Source organism: Babylonia areolata, chromosome 17, assembly GCF_041734735.1.
Source record: "Babylonia areolata isolate BAREFJ2019XMU chromosome 17, ASM4173473v1, whole genome shotgun sequence".
NCBI lineage: Eukaryota > Metazoa > Mollusca > Gastropoda > Neogastropoda > Buccinidae > Babylonia > Babylonia areolata.
This window is the reverse complement of record NC_134892.1, coordinates 17,070,116-17,095,597: the sequence shown is the minus strand read 5'-3', so window position 1 is coordinate 17,095,597 and position 25,482 is coordinate 17,070,116. Positions and strand designations below refer to the sequence as shown.

General features: G+C 40.0%; 1 protein-coding gene across 5 annotated transcripts in view; it reads right to left on the bottom strand.

Annotated features, from left to right (window-relative positions):
- Positions 1-407: 407 nt before the first annotated feature.
- Positions 408-25,482, bottom strand: part of LOC143291690 (nephrin-like) — a 154,827-nt gene continuing 129,752 nt past the window's right edge. Inside the window, exons 18-24 of one of the 5 annotated variants that reach the window (XM_076601709.1) lie at positions 24,220-24,345; positions 21,748-21,772; positions 17,306-17,493; positions 16,374-16,397; positions 12,071-12,232; positions 5,767-5,799; positions 408-2,813 (exon numbers count right to left, since the gene is read on the bottom strand). In XM_076601709.1, coding sequence (XP_076457824.1) covers positions 2,659-2,813; positions 5,767-5,799; positions 12,071-12,232; positions 16,374-16,397; positions 17,306-17,493; positions 21,748-21,772; positions 24,220-24,345 — 713 coding nt within the window. In that variant the 3' untranslated portion in view covers positions 408-2,658. The remainder of the gene's footprint in view (positions 2,814-5,766; positions 5,800-12,070; positions 12,233-16,373; positions 16,398-17,305; positions 17,494-21,747; positions 21,773-24,219; positions 24,346-25,482) is intronic. The other 4 variants (XM_076601710.1, XM_076601711.1, XM_076601712.1 and 1 more) reach the window with 4 other exon arrangements.

The window sequence follows — 25,482 nt, the reverse complement described above, 5'->3', positions numbered from 1 at the left end:
ATGCTAAAACAAAGATGTATCTTAAACACACACAGAAATACAAAAGATGTCTGTCTTTGATGTACACACAAATGCACACAAAGATTTCTGTCTTTGACAAATATACAAATGCACACATAAACTACCAATCTGCCTCATATTCTTTTTGAGTTCTCCTTATGAATTGGCAGGAGTCATTTGATTCTGATACTGATAGTCATTATTTTAATATGTACAGGCATGATCTGGGCAATGGGGAAAGAAGGCTTCTCAATGCATTCCCACGACATTAAAAAGCTTACTGTTCTCTCTGAGTCTGAAGCAGCCTCACTCCTTATCAAGCAATGAAGACAACCTTAAGGATCATTCATGAAAAGAGGAGAATGAGAGTGAATTCTAACTAACTACTGGGTACCACTGAGAGTGAGTGAATTTAAACATGTACCAAAGAGAAAGAGTGAATTCAAACTAACAAAAAAAAAAAAAAGTAACATGTACCACAGAGACTGAGTGAATTCAAACTAACTAACCTGCACGAGAGAGAGAGAGAGAGAATTTAACCTAACAAAATGTACTTTTAAGCCAAAAAGGTGCTGCAGTGAAAAAGGAGTACCCCCTGAATTGAAGAAAAAAGTTATTTTTAACATCTATAATGTGCACACATCTGATAAGCCACATCTGCTGTAAAATGAAAGTCCTTCACTATAGCTCCACTTACAAAAGATGTAGTTTTCTGAGAAGTGATGTTGACACCTCACTTTCTGGCACCCCAACTCACTGTGAGATCAAGGGTCAATGGTAATCTCATCCAAAGTCACAATCATTCTCCACACCACATTCTCAAAAACAAAAAAACCCTAAAAACAACTCACACTTAACCTCAGCACAACCACAACAACAGTCATCATAAAAAGGTATCAATTAAATTTTGTTTTTTAAAAACAACAACAAATGACATTTCACACAATGAAAGAACAAATAAATATTTGAATACATGATGCAGAACTCTGGTCAATAACCACAAAACGTATATCACTAACACTTTCATTGCAAAAAAACAACTATGATGTGCAATTTGCGTACTGCACCTATGCTGATTTTTGGACACACTTTAAAAAATATCTTTGAGAAATCAGCTGTGGTATCGATGTTTTCTGCTGTATCAAACAACATAAATAAATCAAGATGAACATAAATAAATCAAGGTGAAAAGAAGTATTCAATCCTATACTACAGATAAAAAACACAATATAAAAATGGGTAAGAATGCTGGTTTAATTTAAAGGCTTTATCATGAATCAAAATTTACTATTTCTGCCATGTGTAATACATATATATATATATATATATATATATATATCGAACGTGACAATTTTGAATTTTAAAAAATCTTTGCTACATTTTTCCTAAATATATTGGAAACAAACAACTGAAATTCATGTTATGTTTATGAATACCATTATACATTTTTACAAAATATGTATTAACCCCCCCCCCCCCCCCCCCCCCCCCCCGGCCAAAAAAAACAACAACTGGAAATTCATGTACAGAATGCCTGTCATCAAATGTGTCCTTAACCTATGGCTACCCCCAAAAAACAAATCACAATGTTTTTCACTCAAAGGTCACTTTAAAAATACTGACTGCTAAAGAAAAAAACAGAAGAAAAAAAAAAGCATGCATGAATGAAAAGAAAAAGGGCAAAGGTCAGATACAATGTTTGGTTGAACACCAGAACCACAGAACAGAAATTAGCAACTGAAGATACACATTTCTGCTGCCTCAAAACACCATGTTCATTCAGAACACTCAAGTGTTGGACATGATAGTATCATCGATCACCCTCAGTTTTGTTGATCATTGTTGATGCACCACAAATAGTGATGTAGGCGTTTCCCACAAGAAATGTCACAGGAATCACTGGCCTCCTGACACACAAATCCACGAAACATGTCTGTCCTCCTCCCCACTCCCTCCATGTCCTGAAGTGTTTGTTGTGCTGTTTCAACATTCAGTCAGTCAGTCAACATGCACACTTTACAACACTCCAGTGTACAATTTGTCCTTGTGTTTTTTCTTAACTACTGCAGCTTTCCACATTTCTTGTGTAGTTCTACTGCTTCAGTCCAAACCGTTTGTGATACCTCTGTATCATTCTGGTGTGGTTTGTGTTTCAGTCTTTACTGAAACCACTCTCGGCCTCTGATGGAAATAAAGTGCCACTCACACAGCTCTTCACATTAACCCATCTCAACAAGCTTGACTGGTTCACATGCCTTACGAACTGAAGCGATGTCCATGAAGCCACTAACAGACACATTATGAAGCACAGCTTTTAACAGGTAGGTGGATCCCAGTCTTTCTCACAGCTATGGATTTACATTCCTCAACATTCTGTGCTCTAAACAAACAGAAAAAAACAACAAAAAACCCCAAAACAACAACAACCAACCAAACAAAAAAAACCCCAACAAAAACCCCACCTTACTGATCACTGAATCTCCTTGAAATGTGGTGAGTCATGAACCATAATCTGTCACAGTGTCAAGTCCACTTGGCACAACCACAAGAGACATTTGCCATCACGACATAGTGAAATCACCATCACAACACCGAAACATGGATGAACACTGTGGAGCGATGGCAATGAAATAAAACAGGGAACAGCACCACCATGGATCAGACAACGACTTCATAGATAACCTTTTTGGGTTTGTTGGGGTCGCCGGTTGAGTAGCCGCTCTCCTGGCTCTGCAGACTGGGGTCATTGGGGTCCTCCAGGTCAATGTACTTGTCCTTGGGACTCATGGGCCGACCCTGCAGCCCCATGGACTCTGTGGCACAACACACCATCAACATTACACATGGCAACATCAAACATAACATTTTCAATTAATTTTTTTATATCGACCCTTACTGACAATCTTGGATGGGAATAATCATGATATAATAATATAATATAATGATCTGCTAAAGAATTCTCAAATGAACCAATCTCCAAATGGATCTGGCTGACATCCCCCACTTAAAATGTGGGATTTCACAAAATGACTTAAAATGTTATATCTGTATGGTTACACTTTCCACCTTTTTACTTACCCCTTACTCTCCTTTGCAGAATGGATTAAAAAGGATCACAGCAAAGTACAAAATATTACCAAAGTACATAAATACCGCAATAACATATTACCGGAGACAGATCAAAACAAAGTAAAGTACTAACAGCACATCTGGTGTCCACAATAAACATGAGGCAAAGCCTTCATGGCTCATAATAGTCGTATGTGATTTCTACTGTTCAACAATGACAAAAGGAAAAATGTTGGAGGTGGATGGGTGTCCAGTCCATGTTGCTTACAGCCCATCTGACTGCAGAGAACCATTTCTTGGCTGGTGGCTGTGCACAGCTAATTACCAGTTCATAAATGTTCAGATCCAAATATTTTTTGCTCACTATCCAAAACAAAAATTTGTTAAACTGAAAGTTGTGTGCTGGAAATGGAGTGTAATTTTATCTGAAGCAGCCTGCATTGATCCAAATTTCATTGTTTTACACTCATAATAATTTAATATAGATTATCAAAGTTTCAAACTTTCCCTGTCTTCATCATGAATTTTTGGCTTAACAGATCATAGTAAAATTGGCATATGCTTTTCAATTATCACTCCAGACATGCCCAGTTCTTTCACTAAAATTATGATTGACAGATTAGACATTCTCCTCTCCCAAGGTGTGCAGACCGAAGGTCCATCACCACCTGTCTGTCCAGTCAAAAATGATATAAAAGGCTACTCCTAGTTGGGATCCATGAAAACCCACATTCATCTTAACAAACTAGGAATTTTCTCTCCAAATAATGGTGGAAGTTGACCTCTGATTCTAGAACTCAGTATTTCAAACATGCATGTGTCTGACAAATTCTTGACCACAAGTCAAGAACATCTGTTAATTAAGATGGTCATTTGTGGACAATGTGCAGTAAGTGATGATAATGCTGATGCACAAAGTATTCTCAGAATAAAATTAAGTGGCCTCATTTGTCTCATTTCAATAAAATGTGATTATGAACTATCAATGCAATGCATCTGCTGCATGAATATACATAAGAGGGATGATGCTGATGTATTTTCCTGCTGATGATCAATATACATAAGAGGGATGATGCTGATGTATTTTCCTGCTGATGACCAATATACATAAGAGGGATGATGCTGATGTATTTTCCTGCTGATGACCAATATACATAAGAGGGATGATGCTGATGTATCTTCCTGCTGATGACCACTTGAGCAAATGCAGATAGTGACCTTCACACTGAGTTAACACAAAAGTCTGTCTATGTCATGCTATAAAGAGTGAATAACAAATCCAAGCCCTGATGTCTTCCTTTTCCACAAAGTCAAACAACTGTCTTGATTTAACTTTTAACCTTAAAAACTGATTCGTGCTTGGGGTTGAGGGATGTGATAAAGAGTGGGGGTGTGAGTTTTAAAATCTCTCAATTATGCTCACGTTTGAACGCATATTCAAAAATGTTTGACAGGTAAATAAGGAGCAGTCAGTGTCCATATGATACAAACATAGTTGAGATCAAAATCTAAGCTCAACCAGCTGTTGTGGCCAAGTGGTTAGTGTTGTGGACTGATGGCTGAGGAGAAAGCAGGCTTGATTCCCAGCATGCACAGGAAGGTTTTTTCACCCCATCCTGCTCATTCCCAGAGGTAAGTGTGCTGTGGCGTCAAATGGGAAGACTGGGCCCATACGATCAGTCAAGCATCATCCACTTCACAGATGCACATTTGGATGTGTTGCTCAAATTTCCTGACCAACACTCCAAGTGTCTGTATCTCTTGGGCTTGGTTAACGCTAGGAATGAGGATATGAAAGGAAGCATAGAATACTGCCTTGTCAAGGCCTTGTCTTAATGGACCTGCATTGTCATCATCACCATCCTCCTCCATTATCAAAAAAAAAAAAAAAGAAAAAAAGAAAAAAAAAAGTCCTAATTCTGTGGCCTTTCATGCCTGATCTCATGGTGACCTCAGTTTTGATACCCCTCTATCGTGCTTGGGGTGTGTCCTGTCAAGGTCTTTGGCATCAGCAGATTCATAAAGGACTGTCGTTGGAGGGATGTAGTGGTGGTCTCCACTCTAGGGACATTGCTCACTCAGTCCAGCACCACGGCTAAGGCATTACTGACATTAGTAGGGGGCTAGCCTATGTAAGTGATGTCCTAAGTACAAATCAGAACAGGCACTACTGAACACCACCAAAGTGACTCAGCAGTAGTGCAGGGTCTCAACTAGTGTGTGGCCACCTGGCAACCCAACATCGATAGTTCCCTTTGGATAACTGACACTTGGATTGCAACAGACAAATCCAGATGTGGCTGTGTATGGGGCACTTGAAATGACTGGTGTGGGAGTAATGCCACAAAAACATACAGATGATGAGACAGAAAAAAAAGCTGATGGCAGTTAGCTTGGATGATCAGACATAACACAGAAAGAAATGTGCTGAAAAAGAAGATATAAGTGTCGGTGACACATTTTGAGCAAAGTTTTAGTTTTAGTACTGAATAGTTGTTAAGGGCAGAAGAATGTGTGCATCCACTATCATCATCAACCTTACTCAAATTGAGACCAAAAAAATTATTTAAGTGTTAAAAAAACGAAATTAGGAACACCATATGACATCATTGATCAATATCATACTCAGACATTGCATGCTGGATGATACAGTCAAAAACTATGAAAGTAAAAAATCACTGGAATTTTATGATTTACCTTGCTGTCCTCGGAATCCATCTGCTCTGCCATCTGAAAGACAGACGATGTCTGTAAACATTTTGAATGAGCAAGATCCATGCTACAGTTGCCTTGGTGATGATATTACTGCTTTTAAATGTCACATTGTAGACAGGTAAACACACTGCACTGTTCTGTATCAATGACAGGTAAAAATACTGCACTGTTCTGTATCAATGACAGGTAAACATACTGCACTGTCCTGTAACAATGACATGTAAACAAACTGCACTCAATGACAGGTAAGCATACTGCACTGTCCTGTATCAATGACAGGTAAGCATACTGCACTGTTCTGTATCAATGACAGGTAAACATACTGCACTGTCCTGTATCAATGACAGGTAGACACACTGCACTGTCCTGTATCAATGACAGGTAAGCATACTGCACTGTTCTGTATCAGTCACAGGTAAACATACTGCACTGTCCTGTATCAATGACAGGTAAACATACTGCACTGTCCTGTATCAGTCACAGGTAAACATACTGAACTGTCCTGTATCAATGACAGGTAAACATACTGCACTGTCCTGTATCAGTCACAGGTAAACATACTGCACTGTCCTGTAACAATGACATGTAAACAAACTGCACTCAATGACAGGTAAGCATACTGCACTGTCCTGTATCAATGACAGGTAAGCATACTGCACTGTTCTGTATCAGTCACAGGTAAACACACTGCACTGTCCTGTACCAATGACAGGTAAACATACTGCACTGTCCTGTATCAATGACAGGTAGACACACTGCACTGTCCTGTATCAATGACAGGTAAACATACTGCACTGTCCTGTATCAATGACAGGTAGACACACTGCACTGTCCTGTATCAGTCACAGGTAAACATACTGCACTGTCCTGTATCAATGACAGGTAAACATACTGCACTGTCCTGTATCAGTCACAGGTAAACATACTGCACTGTCCTGTATCAGTCACAGTTTACTGCTCTGTCCTGTATCAGTCACAGGTAAACATACTGCACTGTCCTGTATCAGTCACAGTTTACTGCTCTGTCCTGTATCAGTCACAGGTAAACATACTGCACTGTCCTGTATCAGTCACAGTTTACTGCTCTGTCCTGTATCAGTCACAGGTAAACATACTGCACTGTCCTGTATCAATGACAGGTAAACATACTGCACTGTCCTGTATCAGTCACAGGTAAACATACTGCACTGTCCTGTAACAATGACAGGTAAACATACTGCACTGTCCTGTATCAGTCACAGGTAAACATACTGCACTGTCCTGTAACAATGACAGGTAAACATACTGCACTGTCCTGTATCAATGACAGGTAAACATACTGCACTGTCCTGTATCAGTCACAGGTAAACATACTGCACTGTCCTGTAACAATGACAGGTAAACATACTGCACTGTCCTGTATCAATGACATACTGCACATGATGTCTGTGAGCTGCAACTGAAAAACAACTGAAGGCTGAGGTTAAAAAAAAATGGAAATGAAAAGAAGAAAGGTTACTGTTCCCCAGAATGAACGGTAGACCCGATGTATTCCCCTCCCCTCCCTTCCCACTTTATTTCAGTCCACTCAGGATGGAACACATGTATGTCTGTCCTTCCATGTGCCTGTTTCTTCTTTGTTTTGTGTTGTATTCCACTGCCTGTATTGTAATGACTGGAGAAGATTTCTCAGAATGAAATTCTGGCTGTTGGGAAGTGCACTGCCATGCTCTGCCCCACCCATTTTTCTTCTCCTCAGTTATTTGCTTATTCATCAAATAAAATTTTGCCTGGGACAACTATCCTGTTAGCATGGGGTCTTTCACATTTACAAAGTGCCTAAGCATGCAGGACTTCAGTTTATTATTTCTTCCAAGATCCCTGACACACTGATCACAACTAAAAAAATCAAAAGAGTAAAGAGCAGACAAAAATCTGCTTCATGCAAGTTTTGAACCTGGGAAGTTTTCACTTCTACTGCTATCCTCCAGGCCACCAGGCCACTTCACTGGACCAGAGCTGAGTCAGGTGTTGGTGTGAAGAAAGATCCACCCTGATTATATTCATGCTGTCATTCTCTGTGTCCAGTGCAGTCTCTTCAGTGTGCGTAATGCATGGGCAAGATGTGTGCATGTTTGGGTCTATATTCATACTCTTTATGTTGTTTATATAGTTTCTTGAGTCTATATCATATGTTAATCACAGTGTGCCTGACACTGGAAGGAGCACAGTCAGTTATGACTGCAGTGAAAAGAGGAATTCATATTTCAAAAAGAAGGAGAAAAGGCTCCGCCCAAAACAAAAACAACCAAACAAAAAAACCAACAGCAAAAAAATATCACATGCAAAATAGAAACCCTGTCAAAGACTGAAAAAGCAAAACACACACACACACACACAGAAACTGACTCAATCAGACCAAGTATGGAAGGTTCACACATGAAACACAAACATCCATGAATTTATGTGAGAATTACTGACTTCCAAAAGCCATACTCTTGGACAGTGCACAACCAGAATGAAATAAACTGCATCGGGTGAAAGATTACAAAGAAGATACACAACAACATCACAGCAAAGTCAAAGAGTTAAAAGATGGCCATAAAATAACTCACTGGAAAACTAGGTTAGAGACAAGACTACCGGTTCTGATAGACATATGGTAGAATTTTGATTCCTCAATTCACAATCAGTATGACCTTGTGGTATAATAAATATGCAAAAAAACAAACAAACAAACACAAAAAAACAAAACAAACTTTTCTATTCAGAAGTAAGTACACTACAGAAACAAAGTGTAAAGTTCACTGGGCTGTCTTCCTACAGGCCTTCCCTTTCCCCAGTAAAGACAGAATGAGATGTGACAGTGGTGGGAAGGAGATAAAAGAAAGGAGGAGAGGCATTAGACAGCATCCACAGTCTGTTTTTGATAACATTTCTTTGCATTATAATCCTAGACATTCTTGGTTCCACATGTGTTGGGGGATCTCTGTCTGACAGAGAGATACACGATTATATAGTGAGGGGAGTGGGAAATTTTACACTGATCAGTCACATTTGTTTTTATCAATCATACTTGTTTGTATATGATTATAAAATAAGTGTTCAATACTTAGCCACATGCACAATATATACATATGTAATGTACACACTTCTCCAATCCCCCATCCCAATTTCTGAAATTGGAAAGACATACAATTGAAGACTACAGAACACACAACTGACACACATCCACTCTAACTCTTATGGACACATGCATGTCTTCCACACATGTATGAGAAATTTTCTAAGCTATAGTATAAACATATGCACACTCACTCATATAAGGCCTACTATGAGATGCACATGCTCACCCTCACTCTGACACACTGTATGACCCCCCAGCCCACTCCACAACAACTGTGAAGTGACTGATCCAACACAACATGAGGGAAAAGGCAGTTAACGTGACCTTTTCCTCCCCTCTGGCGGACAGACCAACCCGGATTACTGTGACACAAACAGGGACACACCCAGATGAACACCTCCAATATCCTGACATCACGCAACCCAAGGTAAAAACCAACACTGTCTGTGACAGGAATGGAATCTTGTGCAGCAATACACATAACATGATCATGCACTAATGCAGTGATGAAACTGAGAAGTATTTATTAAAGTCTGAAACCAATTCTGGTTTGGAAAGAAAATGTTTTAGAAAGGAAAATGAAAACGTTTTGAAAGAAATTCTTAGAAAGAAACATGAGAATGAAAATGATCAAATTGACAATGTTCAGTCCAAATTTCAAAACATCCATGGTGTGTGTGTGTGTGTGTGTGTGTGTGTGTGTGCGTGCGTCCGTGTGTGTGCACGCGTGTGCATGTGCATGTGCATGTGCGTGTGTGTGTGTGTGTGTGTGTGTGTGATACTATTATTATCATTAATGTCATTATTATTTATGCCTGATCAAAGATGATTTCAAGCAAAACAGACATGTGTAAGGTGATTAAACTGAATATTTGAAATATAAATTTTGAAGCAATACCCGCTTTATGGATTTCTTCTTCAATGATTAATTTTATGGGATTAACTCCAGTGTTTAGTATACTGTCAGTGGGCTTTATGAGCATGACTGACATGTCTTGCCATTTAGGACCCCATTCTCCATTTTGTGCATGTGGTGTGTTTGTGTTTCCATAGCCCTCCAAACCCTGGCATGGGTAACACAATAGTTAATGTATGCAACTGATCTGCGTTTGGATCCACAGGAAGGGGGTTAAGGATCAAGTTGGTTTTCTCTTCGTGTTTTATTCTGACCTGTGGGGTTGAACATTTTAAATCTCTATCCTTACTTAACCTGCCACATGCCACTACTGGGATGGAAACCCAGACCCTTGGACTGCACATGGCTATCTCACCCAATGGATAGATTTAAAAGATGTGCATGTGTGCGCGTAAAAGTGCATGGTTTAGAAAGGCAAATTAAAAAATATATATATTTCATGATATATATATACATATTATATATGTATATATATATATATATATATATATATATACACACACACACACACACACACACACACACACACACACATGTAGAATTAAGTCCATTGAGAGTAATGTGTCTATTGAGAAAGTGAAAAGAGATAGCAATAACAACAACAATAATAATAAAAGGACATTTGATACACCCATCTGATGAAACAAAAGCCTGGGCATTTCCAATGAAAAATACAATGTACGCATACTAAAAACACATGAACACACCCACAAATCCTCCCACTCCAACTGCAACCCACATACCCACAACCACTCCACACAAGATGCACACACACACGCGCGCGCGCACATTCAAGCACATCTTGGCAGTTCAAAGCATATGAACGTGTACGTTTAAAATAGTAAAAATTAGTAGAAGTAAAAATTAACTTGACTAAAACATAAAAGTGAAGACAAGGAGTTATTCACTTATTTGAATGGCTGGAATAAATGAGTTTGCAAAGAGGTTTTGAAAGAAGGGCAAGAAACAGCATGATGGACAGGAAACGGGAGTGAGTTCCATACGGAGGAAGCCTGGAAAGAGAAAGTGTGTTTTCCATGTGATCTGGTTCTGTAGGATGGAATTTTTAAGAGATGGTCATCACCTGATGACCAGAGCGGGTGAGATGGAGAGTAGTAATGCAGAAGCTCAGAAAATTAAGAACAAGACATGCCAATCATAAATTTGAAGCACAGGAGAGAGAGTTTGTACTCCATTCTTTTCTCAATAGGTAACCAGTGGAGGGAATGAAGGAGAGGAGTGATATGAGCAGATTTGGGAGAACAGAAGATAAACCGTGCAGCATGGTTTTGGACTCTCTGAAATCTGTATAACTAGTAGTTGGGGCATCCAGCGAGCAAAGAATTACAGTAGTCAAGCCTAGATAGGACCAGGGGACAGACAAGGGGTTTTGTTGGATCTTGAAACATAAAGTACTGAATAGAGCTTATTCTACGTAACTCAAAGTAACAGATTTGACAGATCTGAGGAAATCTGCCATTCAAAAGATAGTCTGGTCTAAGTAAACACCAAGGATACAAACAAGGAGGGAGATAGATTTCATATTTGTCTATAACATTCTGCATTTTGTTGTGTGTGTTTTTTTTCTTTGAAAGCTTGTGAAAACCACAAGATAAGTCAAGATTGTTTTAACTTTAAAAAAACATCATATTTTCCTTTCCCTCCAATTTCTTGACAACAGGTCACTGAGGATTAAAAGAACCAACAGCAACAAGAACATTGTCCGTGTCAAAAAATCCATTGAGGAAAAGAAAAAACACTTCACACACACACACACACACACACACACACAAAGGGAAAAACTGCACTGTGGTGACACAATGTCCCCAGGAAAAGCAGCCCAAATTTCCCACAAAGAAATCTGTTGTGACAAGAAAAATCCAGTCCAGTTCAAACACTGTCATCCTGGAAGATCAGTGTGGGGCAGGGAAAACCAGCCAAACACCTCTCTCTCTTTACCAAGTAACTTACCATATTGATCTTCCATATGGATATTCAATACAAGAAAACCCCACTGTGTAATGTACTGATAGAAGAAAACAGTCAACATCCAGTCATAGAGAAAAAAACCTTTCCAATCTAGTCATATCTAGATGCGTAACCTTTCAAAAATCAGAAGGGAAGAATTATGGAACTGACAATCAACCCCATGCATGATCTGTCTATAATGAGATTCATGACACCTTGGTTAACATCATTCCCTGTGTTGTTGCTGAGAAAGATCTGAATCAATGAAACAAAAGAACGGCAAGGCCGCCACCTACACAATGCCATGTCATTTCTCCGGTTGAGCTCTAGTTCGTACATCTGCCTGTCGAGCTGTGAGTCGAAAGACAGGTTGTTGCCATGGTCGTAGGGCTGAGAGCTGGAGTCCCAGTAATTAGGGGGGTACTCACTACTGCTTCCAAACGTCGGGTAACGCCCATCTAAAAAAACAACGGGGACACATCATACCTGCCATTTCAATGCGTTACTTTCTACCATTCTACCATGGAGGCAAAGGTTCTTTTAAAGCTTGTTTGCAGATTCAGTGCTTTACACAACAGCCGAGTTTTATTTCTTTCAGTTAAACGTTTTGTTACAAATTTCTTGTTAAGATGTTGATAATAATAAGAACAATATCAAATTACTAATGTATCTTTCACAATTATCTTCAACAAAAATGTTGCAGGTTAAGTTATATTACACTGTTGCAAGAACGTATCATTTGCAATTTAACTTCATATAATTTTTGATTACATATACATCTATATCTCTCTCTATATAATTATATAAAGTAGACTATCAAGATAACAAATTAACTTCACGTGTACTAGATGTCGACTGGAATTAATGCAGGGCAGCAAAACCAAGCAATGTATTGCTATGTTCAAAGCCAAGGCCATAAATTGCAAAAAAAGCTTTGTCAATGGGGGATATACATGATGCTGGAAACAAAAATACTAGCAGGACTTTAGAACTGATTTTCTCTGTCATGTATACACAAAAATTACATTAAAAAAACCCCTAGATGACACTCCAGTTGTGGCACCTTTTCATCAGGGATAAACCATGCCTTACTTGCTGTGAACTCAACTCCTGGACATGCTTTGGAGTTTAAAAAAGTGTCAAGCTTTTGATCCATGCTTTAAATCAAAACGCATCAAAATCAAAACTTGTGACAACAAGGAAACATTCCAGAAAAAAAAAATCATTAACCATGCTTCTGATGGAAAAACAAATAACGAATAATCAATGTGTAACTATTTGTGCAATCTGCTTTATTACTATAAAGGCAGTTTCAGTCGTCAAAATCCCTTTTCAGAAAAGGATATAAAAACAAAAGAAAAAAAGGTGGTTTATTATCTCTTCAAATGACTGCATACACTATCTCTTCAGAGAAAACCACAGCTGTTCATCTGATGAATATGTGCGTACTGGCACAGGCTGTATATCTACTGTGTTGACGATGAATGAATGTCCAGCCCAGCATTGTATCCTACCAACACAACTACTGAAGTAGCCAATTAGGAGTGCCCCCTTAAGTAATGTTCTTGTTAAGTAATTTCTTACTTTACTTTCCCAAACAGAGAAGACATGAAAAGAACTTAATTCAACAGCTGAGGTTTATTTGATGCCCACAGCTGTTCTATGCTGTCATGCATTAGAACCAATTATATATAACCTGAATCAATTTTGTAAAACTGGACTAATAAGACAGAAAATATGTTTTGCTATGCAGACATATCAACAGATCTATAATATGTAGTTCAATCCAAATGCAGTCAGTAGTGGGGTGCACCAAAGCTTACTTCAGGCTTTCAGTCAATCTGTGTTATGAAGCAAAAGAATTCATTTTTGTTGCAAAACGGTCACCCGCATTAGTGCGTCTAACTAACCCAATCAGTGCCTATATAGTATAAGGCATCAGCTGACAGCCCACACAAAGTGTTGCCATAGTGCCTATAAGATGTCCACTAATGTCCTGCATCAATTCCAATTTTTCACTCATCAGAGTTTGGTTCAATGAACACAAATAAAATCTGAACAGCTAGTTAAATGTGTATAGATTATAAACATACTAATCAAATAAGCATACATCGGGTGGAGGACCCCATTCTTCTTGATAATGTTTTGCTAACTGGACTTCATTGAGCATGCCTGAAAAGTGGATTTGCTTCATATGCAAAAAGAGCGTTGGAAGCCTTGACCAGCTAAGACAGTGGTCCCAGTCATGGGATTTACACAACTTAGCAGGCTATGCAGATGATTATGTATGGTAATAATGATTAGAGATGCATCAATCTTGTCTGATGATTGGTTTTTAACTCAAAGGTGATGACAACGACAAAACTGACAGCAATGTTTGACATTTGTCCAGTCCAAGTCAGCATGTGCCTTCCATGTTCAACACAGTACCTTCTTCAAGTCAGCATGTGCCTTCCATGTTCAAAACAGTACCTTCTTCAAGTCAGCATGTGCCTTCCATGTTCAACACAGTACCTTCTTCAAGTCAGCATGTGCCTTCCATGTTCAACACAGTACCCTCTTCAAGTCAGCATGTGCCTTCCATGTTCAAAACAGTACCCTCTTCAAGTCAGCATGTGCCTTCCATGTTCAAAACAGTACCCTCTTCAAGTCAGCATGTGCCTTCCATGTTCAAAACAGTACTTTCTTGAACTACATCCCTGAAGCACAGCACAGACCAGTTCAAACAAGGGAGCAAACCATTCCATTCAACAAGGAAAGCCATGATGCATCAAGCTACAGGAAACAAGCCAACGTCACAAAGGTGCCAAGTACTCACACGGACAGTGTTTCATACATGCGCATATCTAAGGGGAAGCAGAACGAGGGCTAGGAAACAATCATTCCTCATGAACGACAGTCTGCGAACTAACTTCATTCCTTATCCTACCCACAACTAATAATAATAATAATGGTATTTAATAATAATAATGGTATAATAATAATAATGGTATTTATATAGCGCTGAATCTTGTGCAGAGACAAATCAAAGCGCTTTCACACCAGTCATTCACACGCATGCATAACTCTAAAACTGGAGAAACTGAAGACAAGGAAGAGGCAGGGAAGGGAGGCTATTTTGGGAAGAGGTGGGTTTTAAGGCCAGACTTGAAAGAGCTGAGTGTGGAGACTTGACGAAGCGCAAGAGGAAGTTCATTCCAGTTGCAAGGTCCAGAGACAGAGAAAGAACAGCGGCCAACAGTCGAGAGCTTGAATCTGGGTATGCGTAAACAGAGTGGATCCGAAGCTGATCGTAGTGAGCGAGATGGAGTGTAGAGGTGAAGGCAGCCACAGCGATAGGACGGGGCTGATTTGTGAAAACATTTATAACATAGAGTGCTGATCTTGCACTTTATGCATATGTGGGGAAAGAAATTTATAAATATAAAAATAAAGATGTCTAATGTTCATCCGTTTTACAGATGAATGGACAAGAATCTCATAATAAATCCCCTTCTCAAACATACCACCACGCTGCAGGCAAATATACACAAGTCACACACACACTGAGGTAAACACTTAACTGTACAGAGGCACACACACTTCTGAACTGTACTGACAGAAATTTAAATTTTACTGTACAGTAACTCACACTTTTAACTAGTTTACAGACAAAGGTACTTTTCCCAACCTGACCCCCCTATCTACTAACAAACAATGGGGGAAAAAGTGATTATCTCTAACAAGCTCATCCCCACTGAACCTGTCCTCTATAATTCGTACTTCTCTTGGGCCTCTCCCACAGTGAAGGGAGACAAACCATGGTTGTTCCCTTTCCAAAAAAGAACTTGCAAAGTACTGATTAACACGGAGTTATTGCTATCCTTCATTGCTGTCTCACTGGCCATTAAAACAGGCTGTGTTGTTATGACCAGAGGTAGCTTTGGGGACAGTAAGACCTGAAGCAGCATTGTGGGCTTGAAATTGTGTTGTGTACCAGTAGCTGTCACATTACAGGGCAATGCCAAAAGCAAAGGTGTATAGGTCAGACAGGGTAAAGGTTGGAAGTCAGACTGTTGAGCAATGTCTCACTCTTGAAACATTTTTTACCCTGGTGGAGGGTGGTGTATCATGTCAGATTTGCCTTTTCTCCAAATATTTGCTTCACAGAGTTTGGGCGAGTAACCCAGAAACTATGAGTGTAATCAATAACCTGTATACATTTTGAAAAGACAAGTGATGCCTCAGTTGTTACACAAAATGAATGCTGCCAATAAAAAAAAGAAAAAAAAAGGTAGCTGTCTCCTACAGTTCTAGCACAAAGCATAAAACATGTGTTACATGGCTGCAATGCAGAAAATGCCAGGCTTGGCAGCCAGTGCTGTGAAGAGCCCTGTGAGTTTGGAGCTGAATTTGAAAGAGGGATGGGGAGGAATGCAAAGGGCAGACAGCTTGCAAGGGAGGGGGAGGGGGAGGTGGTGGTGGTGGTGAAGCATACAGATGGGGCTGGGAAAGGTGGGGAGGGAAGGGGAGGGGAGGGAAAGGGTGGGGGGGGGGGAGATCTGGGGTGATTGGGGAGGTTGAAGGGCTGAGAGCTGTGGAGGAAAGCAGATGACTTACAGTCAGGAACTCTGTAGTGGTGAACTGAAGACAAAGACAAACAGGACAAGAGCAAAACAGGCACCAGTACAAACTCATTCAACACAGAAGAAAGAACTGTTTAGCAACATTTTCATTTGTATGTAGCTCAGTCTAAATACAGTCTGCAGTGACGTGCATAAAAGCCAGCTGCGTGTTTCCAGTCAAGCTGTGTTGGCAAAATTTCTGGCATCTTTATCATGATGCAAAAGACTTCACTCTTGTTGTAAAAGTTACCAAAAGAAGCTCATTCATCATGAACAAAGAAGTACAGAGATGACAGAGACAGAAAAAAAAGGAATGGAGAGAGAGAGACAGAGAGAGTATATGGGTGAAAGAGAGAGAGAGAGAGGGGGGGGGGGGGGGGGGCGGGAGTGTTGGAATTTAAAACTTTTGACACAGATTTGAAACTGTTTTGAAGAACTAGGAGAGACAGGTGTGGTTGGAAGGGGAGGAGAGAGAGAGGAGGGAGGAAGGGGTGATGGAAGAGAAAGAGGGTAGTAAATATAAAGCATTAGTCCAAGAAATCATGCTGGAAAAGAAAACGAAGAAAATCACACAAATATTCAACATCAAATTATACTGAAATGAAACATTCACTTCTCATTCTCAGTATCAGAGCCCAAAAGCATGTACTAAAACTGCAAAAGAACTATGCTACTACTATTAATTACAATGGTAAGGTGAGTGGTTGGGAGTAGGGTGGGGTAAAAAAAAAAAAAATCTGGGTAAGGGTTGAATTCAAAAGGCTCCATTCTGGAAAAAAAAAAACTTTATCAAAAGGTTTTATTGCTATTTGACACAAAAATATTAGGGAAAACAAAAGAAAAACATAAAACAAAGAATAAAAAAAAAAAAAAGGAAATGACAAGAAAAAGAAAGCATGCTACACAAAAGTGCAGTACAATACTTACTACTATATGCATTAGTAGTGTTAGCATGCGCAGAGCCAGACACTGGGACAGATGACAAGGGGGAACTACTGCAGCCACGGCTGGGAGAATCATGCAACACCATACCTGCATTGTCGTAAGACTGCGACTGGCCTTGACCTTGCTGCATTTTCTTGCCTGGTATTCCTCCGTTTGGGGCAGGAGGGGGACTGCATGTGAAATTCAAACATGAAGATGTAAGTTGTATGGCATACATGTCCACATTGTAACCCATTTCTATCCAGACACTGTTACACAACAAACCTTCACAAACATGCTATTGACTAAACTTTCAGCCCCTTTCCTCTTCTCTGTTCAGAAAAGTAGATTTTCTTCTCTTTGTTCCAAGTGATGTGTGCCTCATTTAATCAAAAAACAAAAACAACAACAAAAAACCCAAAGAAAACAGATCCTTCCTTCCTTTCTATACAGTGACCACAATCAAATGATTATTCTGTTGCTGTACTGCCTGAAAAAGCACTAATCATATATATATATATATATATATATATATATATATATATATATATAAAGGACCTTTCACAGTATCTAGGCTAGACCACTCTGGCTAGCGAAGTGCTCCCTGGGGATAAATCCTGACCGGCACAGCTCCAGCCCATCATTTACAGCTTCTTTGATCCACGATTCCTACACTCTGACTAGTTTAAACTTGGAGGTGATGATAATGACAGTGATGAAACTGACAGCAATGTTCAACACTTTGTCCAATCCATCTGTCCAATCGCTGAATCAGACATCAATTTTGAGCAGGTGACAATGACTGACACAAAGGGTGCAGTACTTTTGAGTAATTTGAGAAGAAGGGGAGGAGAGAGAGTGAAGTGATGTAAAACGATAGATTGAAGACCAGACAGGTTGTGGGAAAGGGTTGTGGCCATGACTTCGGGGAATGGTTTTTCACAGTCTTCATCTAGCAGGAACTGGACCAATAATCAACAATTTTCATGAAACCCAGGGCTGAGAGACAGTGGACGCGAATCTTGTATTTATTTGTTCACACTTTTTATCACTGATCAGTTGACTGGCTACTTTTTAGAGCATACAAAATGGATGCACAGCATACACTTTATCAGCTCAATTGCAACCAGGATGGAGTGAATGTCATCAATGAGCTTCCCACTCTGATGGAGGAGGAACTCTCTTTGGTGTTAAAAAAAAAGAAAAAAAGAAAAAAAAGACTTCACTGCTCAGTTTCTGAGATTCAGAGAACTGATTCAACTTTTTATCTTGACAGAACCCTTGTTTATCAGTGTTGGGACAGTTACTCTATTACATGTTTACAAGCATTGTGATTATTATCATAAACAAAATACCTGTCTTATTTTCTTCAACAGGTACAATCTGACTATAACCATGCTATTTAAAGTGTATTTTGTTTGTTTTCTTTTTGAATATAATTCTATGGATGTGAAAATAGACTTTTCTGATGAAAAAACAAAACAAAAAAACAAAAACAAACAAGAGAGACAAAGCCTTCAAGACTCACTTGTGATACACTTTTTAAAAAAATCCAAGCTTTTTATGTATTGAGTATAATGCATTTACTGTTGTATTTATATTTTTTATATTCTCTAAACTTGGCACTTTGATCTGATATTCGACCCAACAAAAGATCTGTCATTATTTTCATTTTTTGTTCAAACAGGAACTTCTTTTGCTAAGCATGGAAGTTTTGTTTATTGCAAACGTTTTGGTGCAGACATTAAAACAAGGGAAATTACTCTGCTGGGGGACTTAGTTTGCTTTAAACTGATCTTTCTCATCTTAAACATTACATTTTGAAATTATACTCAATACATAAAAAGCTTGGATGTTTTTTAAAAAGTGCATCATAAGTGAGTCTTGAAGGCCTTGCCTCTCTTGTTTCAAAATGTAATGTTTAAGATGAGAAAGATCAGTTTAAAGCAAATTAACTCCCCCTAGCATTACAGAGTAATTTCCCTTCTTTACTATCTGCACCAAAACTTTTGCAAAATAAATAAAACTTCCATGCTTAGCAAAAGAAGTTCCTGTTTGAACAAAAAATAATAATAATGACTGCTCTAGCTGTTGGGTCAGAATATCAGATCAAAGTGCCAAGTTTAGAGAATACGAAAAATATAAATATAACAGTAAATGCAGTTTGCAAATAATTAGGCTTCATTCTTTATTTTTTTGTGCCCATCCCAGAGGCACAATATTGTTTTAAACAAGATGACTGGAAAGAACTGAATTTTTCCTATTTTTATGCCAAATTTGGTGTCAACTGACAAAGTAGTTAAAGAGAAAATGTCAATGTTACAGTTTACCACGGACACACAGACACACACACACACACAGACACACACACAGACAACCGAACACCGGGTTAAAACATAGACTCAATTTGTTTACACAAGTGAGTAAAAAAACATCACTCTGAAATGCCTGAATAGTTAACTACAATAAGAAAAAAAAATAAACGGGAAAAGCTCAGATTCAGATTCCATAATTCACTTTCATTAAAAGTAAAACATTTACTTTGCTTTTGTATCTTGTATTTTAAAAATATATGTATCATTTTTTTTTTAATTACCCCTGAATCTTCAAAGGGAGAGCACTTTAAAAAACAAAAGATTTCAATTTTTTTCCACAAAATTCCCTGGCAGTGAACAGCTTGATGAAATTTAAAATATTGTTGTCACCATTATGTTTCTAAGTAACTCTTTCATTCTTTATACTAGTCACAGCAACAACATCCATGTTGTGCACACTGTGTCACACAACTTCTTTGTTGCATACACTGTGTCACACAACGTGTGTGTTTGCACAACACACAATAGCTTTGTGAACACCATTTCACATATCTTTGTTGTGCACACTGTTTCACACAACATCTTTGTTGTGCACACTGTTTCGCACATCTTTGTTTTGCACACTGTTTAACACATCTTTGTTGTGCTTACTGTTTCACACATCTTTGTTTTGCACACTGTTTCACATGTCTTTGTTGTGCACACTGTGTCACACAACTTCTTTGTTGTGCACACTGTTTCACATGTGTCTGTTCTGCACACTGTTTCACATGTCTTTGTTGTGCACTGTTTCACATGTGTCTGTTCTGCACGCTGTTTCACATGTCTTTGTTGTGCACTGTTTCACATGTGTCTGTTCTGCAGCTGTGTCACATGTGTCTGTTCTGCATGCTGTTTCACATGTCTCTGTTCTGCACGCTGTGTCACATGTGTCTGTTGTGCACGCTGTTTCACATGTGTCTGTTGTGCACGCTGTTTCACATGTGTCTGTTGTGCACGCTGTTTCACATGTCTTTGTTGTGCACGCTGTGTCACATGTGTCTGTTCTGCATGCTGTTTCACATGTGTCTGTTCTGCACGCTGTGTCACATGTGTCTGTTGTGCACGCTGTGTCACATGTGTCTGTTGTGCACGCTGTGTCACATATCTCTGTTGTGCACACTGTGTCACATATCTCTGTTGTGCATGCTGTGTCACATATCTCTGTTGTGCACGCTGTGTCACATATCTCTGTTGTGCACACTGTGTCACATATCTCTGTTGTGCACACCATATCACACGACACCTTTGTTGTGCACTCTGTCACACAACATCTTTGCTGTGCACACTGCGTCACACAACTTCTTAGCTGTGCACACCATATCACACATTTGGTGTGCACACTGTGTCACACAACATCTATCAGTTTATGTGCACACTGTATTACACAAAATCTTTGTTCTGCACATTGTATTTCACAGTATCTTTGTTGCCAACATTGGATCACACAATATATCTGTTGCGGACATTGTATCACACAAAATCTTTGTTGTGCACATTGTATTATACAATATCTTTGATGTGCACATTGTATCACGCAGTATCTTTGTTGTGCAAAATGTATAAAAAATATATCTGTTGTGCACACTGTATTACACACATCTTTAGTGTAGACACTGGATAACAATATGTTTGTTGTGCACAATGTATCACACAATACCTTTGTTGTGAACATTGTATTACACACATCTTTGTTGTAGACACTGGATAACACAATATCTTCACTGTGTATGCTGTATTACACAACACTGCACACAGTGTATCTCTTTTCTGGCCCAGCCCAGACTGTTAATCACCAAGAACTACAGAACCTTTTCTGTGAGGCATGTCTGTCAGCATCATCACTGACATCATCATCAGAACAGAGAGAGAGAATACTTTTCCTCCAAAAAACCCCAATGCTAAGTTTTATTACCGTATGCTCCATAGTTGCAATTTCATTACCATATTCTTTGTTACAAAACTTTAAAAATTTTAAGTTAATGTGTAATATGTATCACTATAAAAATGAAAGTAAAACCAGATTTTCATTAATAATCTCCTATTCCAAAGTTAATCTTAATCAAAAGAAAAAGAAATCTGTTTACTTACATTCCAGAATTTTCGTATGCTTTGGCTGAAACATAAAAAGGAATAATGATAAGCAATTAGCATCACATTACAGGTGTACACTGCACACAAGCCATTCCTTGTATACAGGTCAAATACTTTGTTTCACACACATTTCTTCTTTTCACATTATACACTTAGCTGTATGCACACACACACACACACACACCCACACACTCACATGTAGTTAACACTTTCCATTGACACACAATCCTCTTCTCCAGCTCTGCTGAATGTTCTTGTTAAAAAATAAAACGTTAGTCTTTGATAGCCTGAAACTGCCCTCTTTCAATGTCTATTATCATGCCTTTGTCTTTTAAACCAATACTTTTCATCCACTCCCCTTGCGTTCTAGAAAGTTAGTGCTAAAAATGTCGGTAAGAGGTTTGGGGGTTGAGAGGAAAGGATAGAAAGTGAGAGAGAAAGATTAGTGTCAGATGTCAGCTGAAACATAACTTTGCAAGGCAACTTTCAGAAACACCCATTCCAAATACATGTATCCCCCAACCCCACACACCAGACAGGCTGCAGAAATAGGTCTGCATACCACTACCCCTCCTACCTTGGCACACAGACCTGACATACATGTGTACATACACAGACCTAATGTGTATACTATCACAGACCTGAAGTGTACACACTCAGGCCTGACACATGCACACACTCACACAGACCTGACACATGCACACACTCACACAGACATGACACATGCACACACTCACACAGACCTGACACATGCACACTCACAGACCTGACACATGCACACAATCACAAACATGACACATGCACACAATCACAGACATGACACATGCACACACTCACAGACAGGGCACATGCACACACTCATACAGACATGACACATGCACACACTCACACAGACATGAAACATGCACATACTCACACAGACCTGACACATGCACACACCCACACAGACATGACACATGCACACACTCACACAGACATGACACATGCACACACTCACAGACCTGACACACGCACACACTCACACAGACCTGACACATGCTCACTCACAGACATGGCACATGCACACACTCACTGACATGACACATGCACACACACACACAGACCTGACACATGCACACACTCACACAGACATGAAACATGCACACCCACACAGACACGACACATTCACACACTCACAGACACACTCACAGACATGACACATGCACACACACACAGACCTGACACATGCACACACTCACACAGACATGAAACATGCACACCCACACAGACACGACACATTCACACACTCACAGACCTGACACATGCACACACCCACACAGACATGACACATGCACACACCCACACAGTCATGACACATGCACACCCACACAGACATGGCACATGCACACACCCACACAGACATAACACATGCACCCACCCACACAGACATGACACATGCACCCACCCACACAGACATGACACATGCACACACTCACAGACATGACACATGCACACACCCACACAGACATGGCACATGCACCCACCCACACAGACATGACACATGTGCACCCACACAGCCATGACACATGCACACACCCACACAGACATGAAACATGCACACACCCACACAGACATGACACATGCACACACCCACACAGACATGACACATGCTCCCACACTCACACAGACATGACACATGCACACACTCACACAGACATGACACATGCACACCCACACAGACATGGCACATGCACACCCACACAGACATGACACATGCACACTCACACAGACATGAAATATGCACACACTCACACAGCCATGACACATGCAAACACCCACACAGACATGACACATGCACACACCCACACAGCCATGACACATGCAAACACCCACACAGACATGACACATGCACACACCCACACAGACATGACACATGCACACACCCACACAGTCATGCAGCACTCCCTCCCAATGCGCTGTGCTCAACAACAAAAGCCCACTCTTCCTCCACAAATGCTTTGCATTGCAGAGAATTCTGGCAGCAAATCAGACATTGCAGTAGCGCCTGTTTCTACACACCATGGCACTGTGCTTGATACAGAATGAGAATATTTTACACAAGTTTATTAACTTCCAGCGGTATCAGCCTGGTTGTGTCCAGTATTCACTGTATTCAACAAAGAACGCAACTTTGTTGTTTTATTATTTTTTATGAACCCTGTAACTGTGATGATGTAAGATTGCACTGCACTCAAGAAAGAATGAAAATACTGTTGTAAGCATAAATTATAATGCAATTATCTCAGACAATGTCACAGATCTCTATTGTAATGCGTTTTTTTCCCTTCAAACTATAGAAAAAGAGTAACTACACTGAGAAAAAGGAGAGATCAAGCAAGGGAGAGAGGAAATGAGGGTGAGAGAGAGAGAGAGAGAGAGAGAGAGAGAGAATCAACACTGCAGAAATCAAATCTCTCCAAACTAACATACCAGTAGCTCTGCGTCGACAGATGAAACAAATCAGGATGATGAGAAGAGTGATGATGATGACGGCACACACACTGGCGATGATAATCACATCTTTCACAGTCAGCACAGGGCTGTTATCTGGTTGACCTGAAATAAAACCACAGGAAATCATGCAGTGAATCACTAATAAATAAGGATAATAAAACTTTGGGATGGCTTTAAAAAACACCAACCTGCCTTTAAAAAGAGGGAAAAAGCAAACACAAAATTTTTTTATTTTTTAAGAGGAAGGTGTGGGAGAGGGGGTATACAGAGAGAGACGAGAGAGAGGGAGAGGGAATCTGCACAGTCTTCTTCAGACCTTGTCCGGTAAGGTCCTGACGGTGACAGTGTCAGAGCAAACAGTAAACTCAAGACCTTGTCCGGTAAGGTCCTGACGGTGGCAGTGTCAGAGCAAACAGTAAACTCCAGACCTTGTCCGGTAAGGTCCTGACGGTGGCAGTGTCAGAGCAAACAGTAAACTCCAGACCTTGTCCGGTAAGGTCCTGACGGTGGCAGTGTCAGAGCAAACAGTAAACTCCAGACCTTGTCCGGTAAGGTCCTGACGGTGGCAGTGTCAGAGCAAACAGTAAACTCCAGACCTCGTCCGTTAAGGTCCTGACGGTGACAGTGTCAGAGCAAACAGTAAACTCCAGACCTTGTCCGGTAAGGTCCTGACGGTGGCAGTGTCAGAGCAAACAGTAAACTCCAGACCTTGTCCGGTAAGGTCCTGACGGTGACAGTGTCAGAGCAAACAGTAAACTCCAGACCTTGTCCGGTAAGGTCCTGACGGTGGCAGTGTCAGAGCAAACAGTAAACTCCAGACCTTGTCCGTTAAGGTCCTGACGGTGACAGTGTCAGAGCAAACAGTAAACTCCAGACCTTGTCTGGTAAGGTCCTGACGGTGGCAGTGTCAGAGCAAACAGTAAACTCCAGACCTTGTCCGTTAAGGTCCTGACGGTGACAGTGTCAGAGCAAACAGTAAACTCCAGACCTTGTCCGGTAAGGTCCTGACGGTGGCAGTGTCAGAGCAAACAGTAAACTCCAGACCTTGTCCGGTAAGGTCCTGACGGTGGCAGTGTCAGAGCAAACAGTAAACTCAAGACAAAAAACACAAGACAGAACACCATACAGTTAGTGAGCTGAGAAGATGTGGTTGCTGTATATTATCTGCCCGTGTGCATGATGACCACAGCAGTGACCCACACTGTGGGCAGATTGTCTGATGACCAGCATGGTGAACAA